General features: G+C 42.6%; 1 protein-coding gene across 1 annotated transcript; it reads left to right on the top strand.

The window, feature by feature from the left end:
* Positions 1-3,800: 3,800 nt before the first annotated feature.
* Positions 3,801-5,310, top strand: LOC4333050 (F-box only protein 13). The gene has a single exon (XM_015774496.3). The coding sequence runs from the start codon at positions 3,896-3,898 to the stop codon at positions 5,120-5,122; it is 1,227 nt and encodes a 408-aa protein (XP_015629982.1). The 5' UTR covers positions 3,801-3,895; the 3' UTR covers positions 5,123-5,310.
* Positions 5,311-6,126: the final 816 nt, after the last annotated feature.

Genomic DNA, 6,126 nt, shown 5'->3' with positions numbered 1-6,126 from the left:
TTTTTATTTTTTTTAATTTTCAGCATTTATTTTACTTTTATTCTGAGATTTAATTAATTCATGCTATATATGTTCTAGGTGGATTATTCTTTCAATATGTCTTATTTTTATTTTGAATTTCAGTTAAAACTAAATTGTATACCTACTTAAACTCTGTATTTTTATCATTGTAATTTTATAATTTATTTTATCTTTTATTGCTAATTTTAATCAATCTCGTATTATGTAATTGTGTTATAAATGGATTGTTTGTTCAATATTCCTTTTTTCGAATTTCAGTTATTTCTAAATTGTATTTCTACTTAAAAAATTTTCTCCGATTAATGTGAGAATTTCTAGTTTCCACAACAAATGTATTGTCTTAAAAAGGTGGTTTTAATAATATAATTGATAAGAACGTGAGAATTAATATAATAATTGACTAGTTATACTCTCTACATTCTAAAATATAACATGCAACCATTCCTTTTATGTTATCTAATAGTACCTCCGTTTCAGACTATAAGATTTTTTAGCATTGCCCATATTCATATAGATGTTAATAAATCTAGGCACACATATATATCTAGATTCGTTAACATACATATATATATATATATATATATACATATATATATATATATATATGTCGGCAATGCTAGAAAGTTTTATAATATGAAACGGAGAAAGTACATGGCGCGCACGCATATATACATGCAATTAACTTTCACCTTCTCCTCCGCTTTAATTCATTTTATTAAATCACCCGCCCTCAAAATTCCTAATCCCGTTGAGTATTTGAGTTAGTGGTAGTTACGGGGTGTAGGGATCGAGTACGTACAGCCTGCATGCGATCCCCGGCGAAAAGAGAGATCATCAATCAGTGAGTAAATTGTTTTTTACACAACACACTGCAGGCTTCGGTGGTCGGTTTGGTCACTTCGCAGATGAATATACGTGCAGAAAAAAAAGAGAAAAATATGTAGCGGAAAACCTGAAACTATCGTTGATTTAAAAATAAACGCACGAGATTTATCCACATCAAGAGTACACATGATTGAATTCGCGAGTAAAATGTTTACTCAAAATGATGTGAACAAATTTCATACGTCTATTTTTAAATCCAACGATAATTCTCAAGTATTTATTATACGTGGATTGCGTTATGTATTTTTTCCTAAGAAAAGCAAGATGTACGCATGCTTGTCCCCGCAATTATATTATAGGCTCCACGTACGTTACCACTGTAGCAGTAAAACAGTACTACGTCACACGCGCGCCCAGTTGACACTTTCATAGCAGCAGTAGACCAGTAGTACTAAACCCCAGTAATTAAACTTTACACATCTATTGCGTTGAATTGATCTGAGTAATTAATTAACTAAAGGAAAATCTCGTACGTATACTAGTACCACTACACAGGGACCAGCAGCTGGTTGCACGTCTAGGCCAAAAGCAAAAGTTCCAGCTAGCCTGAGCCCCCCGGAGAGATTAGGTTTATAAAATAGTAGTACTCCCAACAAAAAAAAATAGTAGTACGTCTATCTAATTAGATTATCTACTCCTAGCAGAGCAGCGACATGCATGGGGAGACGACGAGCATGTGTGTTCCTCTTCCCTCCCTCTCCAAGCTTTTTTTTTTCACCTTTCACATGCCAATGACACTTGTATTTTAGTCACCTTGGAATTCGTGCAGATTCCTGCAGCAGCAGAGGTCAAACCCCCTCTCCATCATCCTGCATCTTTTCCTTGTTGCTATCCATCTGTGCTTACGAGCACACAACATATGGGAAAAATATACGGGGCACGTATCTATAAATCTGAAAACTACCGTTAAATCAAAAAATAGACATTTGATATTCGTCTACGTCATCACGGATAAAATTTTACTCGCGGATTCATTCATGAGTAAAAATTTTACTAGAACTCATGGAACGTAGACGAATCTCGAACGTTCATTTTTATCCAACGGTAAGTTCTAAATTTTCACTCTCGTGATGGGTTTACACTATATATTTTCCTGGATATTTTCTGCATATACGATGAAATCGATCGGAAAAAATATAATGTTATTTCTTCAGGAATAGTTATTTAGAAATTTGCGTATTTACTGATACCTGCTTAGATTCGTGGCCAGGAATAAATATATTTTTAATTATATTTTGAGAGGTATAATTATTTATTAGTCGTGTGCAAACCACAATTTCCTTACGGCCCATTGAATTGCATTGCAGGAAAGGAAAAACTAATGAATAAGAAAAACACAATATTTTATGTTCGTTGATGATATTTTTTTTTGAAATAATACGTTTGTTCATGGTATTTATTGGATTTTCTGGTAGCTCAATATATCTAGGCCCACATCGTCTCTCCTTACAATACGAGGCTATTTTATTATCCAAATATTTTATGGCAGCATAGAGTAGGAGCGGAGAGCAGTGCAGTGCGGCAGGTCACACCACGTGGAACGATGCGTAGACATGCTACGAGCCAAACGCTGCGTTCGAATGTGCGTGCACCTCCCCGCATTTTTAAGCAAACGGTTCACGGTCTTCCATCAAAACTCGCGCACGCTGCGCTACAACGACCATATCTACGTCACTGTATTTGACTGCAATTGATGGATATTTAGTTTACCTTTTTAGATTCTATAACTATGTATATTGTATTTGTAGAACGTAGACAAGAATTTAGACTACAGATGCTAGAACCCCTCTAAACAGGATCTACCGTACGTCTACAACTCAATGGTTTGAACAATTGAATTTTCTTCTCACGTTCCAAAAAAAATGTTGAATTTAATTTGACGAGTGATTTTTCTCAACATTTTTAAAGAGTGAACTCCGGAATACCCAAAAGAGACCTTTGTTTTTCTCTTCAAAACCTTTTTGGTTCTTCGAAATTCAGTATTTTTTAACAAAAGATTACATGGGAACAAGGGATTTAACCAATACAGTAATTTTTTAAAAAACAATATTTTTAATGGTACACAGTAAATAATATGCGACAATAATCCGATAAAGCATCTAAAAATAATATGGACCTGTAAATTGCACATTTGTACATCCAACTGAGCACATAATTTTTTTGCAGTCTAAAATACCGGGAAATACTTAAATACTACTACCTCTTTGTACAAATGTATGACGTTGGTTAGTTCTTTTTAGCTAACCAATGTCAAACAAAAAAAAATATGGAGGGAGTACTTCCTCTGTTTCATATTTATAAGACTTTCTAGTATTGCTTATATTCACATATAAGTTAATAAATCTACCGTCTTATAATATGAAACGGAGGGAGTACTTAAATTTTCTGCTGTCTGAAATGCAGTAGTATTTTTTTGAGCTGGGTGGACATGCATACATGCACCCTTATACTCGTCGAACGTAATATTATACAATAATTAACTACTCCCTCCGTTTCATAATATAAGAATTTCTAGCATTGCTCATATTCATGTAAGTCTTTCATTAATATCTCTATAAATATGAGCAATACTTGAAAGACTTACATTATGAAACGGATGAAGTATAATACTATTCATTATCTAAAAAACTACTTTCTCCATTTTATAATGTAAGACTTTCTAGCATTATCCACATTCATATAAATATTAATGAATCTAGACACATATATATACCTAGGTTTATTAAAATTTATATGAATATAAGTAATGCTAGAAAGTGTTACATTATGAAACGGAGTATAGTATAATACTATTTTACATCATTATACTACATATTTTTTAAGACATGCATACATGCATCATTATACTAGTCGTCGTCATATAAATAGCGGAGCCAGCCGTGCTGCTGCCTTTCACTTCACAGATTCACACACACACACACACACACTCTCTCTCTCTCCTCGCGTCTGCGTGTCAACGCCTACACAAACAGCTTCCTCCTCCTCCTCCATGGCGTCCATGGCGGCGAGAAGTAGCAGGAAGCGCAGGAGCCCGCCGCCGCGTGGGCTCGGGGACCTCCACGACGACGTTCTGGAGCGCGTCCTGGCGCGCCTCCCGCCGGCCACCTTCTTCCGCCTCCGCGCCGTCTGCCGCCGCTGGAGCGCCGCCGCCGCGTCGCCCACGTTCCTCCGCGCCTGCGCCCGCGTCCCGTCGCGGGACCCGTGGTTCCTCATGCTCTCCGGCGCCCGCCCCCGCCCGCCGCTCGCCTTCGACGCCGCCGGCCGCTCCTGGATCCCTTGCCGCGCCGCGCCGGGCGGCAGCGACGGCGGCGCCGACGCCGCCGTCCCGGTGGCGTCGTCCGGCGGCCTCGTCCTCTACCGCGCGCCGGGCACGGGCGAGCTCCTCGTCGCGAACCCGCTCACCGGCGCGAGCCGTGCCCTCCCCTCGCCGCCGGGGGCCCACGGCGGCGCGCCGCGGCTCCACGCCATTGCCATGTACGGCTCCCCCTACCGCGTGGCGCTCTTCGCGGACGAGCTCCCCGACCTGTCCATGTCGGTGTTCGACTCGTCCAGGGGCTCGTGGGAGGGCCCTGTCGCGCTCTCCCGGAGGCCCGACGCCGCCGCGCTGCTCCCCGACGACGCGCCGTCCCAGGGCGGCGCCGACGACACGGTCTACTTCCTCAGCAAGTCCGGCGACGTGGTGGCCACCAACATGCAGCGCAGCGCGTCGAAGCAGTACTCCTCGGTGGTGGTCGCCGCGTCGTCCGACGGCGGCGACGCCGTGGCCTACTTCCTGAGCCACTCCGGCACGGTGGTCGCCTGCGACACGGCGCGCCGCACGTTCGCCGAGCTCCCCCGCATCCTCCCGGTCTACTTCGAGTACTCCATCGACGTCGTGGCCTGCGACGGCGCCGCCTACGCCGTCGTGCTGGCGGAGTACCTCGACACGGCGAGCCTGCGGGTGTGGGGGTTCGCCGGCGGCGCGTGGAGGCAGGTGGCCGCCATGCCGCCGGCCATGTCGCACGCGTTCCACGGCAAGAAGGCCGACATCAACTGCGTCGGCCACGGCGGCCGCCTCATGGTCTGCGTGAGCTCCGGCGAGGCCAACGGCTGCTTCATGTGCGACGTCGGCAGCAACCAGTGGGAGGAGCTCCCCAAGTGCGTCAATGGCGATGGAGAGGTCAACGACTTCTTGGCCGCTTTCTCCTTCGAGCCTAGGCTAGAGATTAGCGTCTAATTAAGCGCGTGTGATTAGTTCTTGTGTGTTAATTAAGGAGCTCTGTTTTGTGTTGCTCCTTGTTTGCTTGCTTGATTACTTGATGTGCATTAGACATCTAGTGATCACTGTTTCTTTTTTGAGTGATCCAATTATGTGATTTCAGATTTGTTTCATGGATATCAAATTGAGTCCTTTTGTACTGTCAACTGTGCATGGTTGGTTAGTTTGGATTTTCTTTTTATGTTCTCTCTCTCTCTCTTCTTTTTATTCTTCTTGGAGAACTACATTAGTATAATCTTATACTACAAATTAAACATGAATTATATGAGGAAAATATAGAGAATTAACAAGTGAGGACCATCTCTTCAGAAACAAAAGGGAAAGAATGCATATTGCCTTCAATGAAAAGCCAGGAGACTGAGGTCGCATCAGGGCATCAAGAAGGGAAGGAACAGAGCATCAAGGCATTTTTGGCAAATTCTTGATTTTGTTCTTGAGGATGGCATTTACCAAGATGCCCCCTTCTTTCTTTTGATTAAAAATTGCTTTGGTGGAACAGAGCATCTAATCCCACAGGCAGTATACCTATGTAAGCCCCTTGTTTTTTAGCCACTGGCAAGACTTGTCAAAGCACCATCTTACAAAAATGTGCACCAACATTTGAAGATAAAAATTCTTCATGGAACAGGAGGTTCTTTCTCTCTATCTTGTTTGCTACTACTAGCAGTAGATCTCACTCACACATCTCATGTGCATGCATACATGCTTCAGGCTGATCCAAGAAGAGCAAAACAAAATTACAAAAGGAGAGGAATAAAGAGAGAAAACACACACACACACACAGCACCATTGTACTAGGAAGGAGTATAACTTTCTCCCTTTCTTTTCCCACAAGTGCAATGCAATGCAAATGCAAGGCAGAGCTAGCTATAGCTAAGCTACACAGTACTCCTTAGCTTGCCCATGCAACAGCAAAAGTTGGGACCTTTGCTTTGGAAGGAGGCAGTGTGGCTTCCACTGAG

The sequence above is a fragment of the Oryza sativa genome, chromosome 3 (genome assembly GCF_034140825.1).
Source record: "Oryza sativa Japonica Group chromosome 3, ASM3414082v1".
NCBI lineage: Eukaryota > Viridiplantae > Streptophyta > Magnoliopsida > Poales > Poaceae > Oryza > Oryza sativa.
Note: the sequence above shows the minus strand (reverse complement) of the source record. Positions and strands in the feature narration are given on the sequence as shown.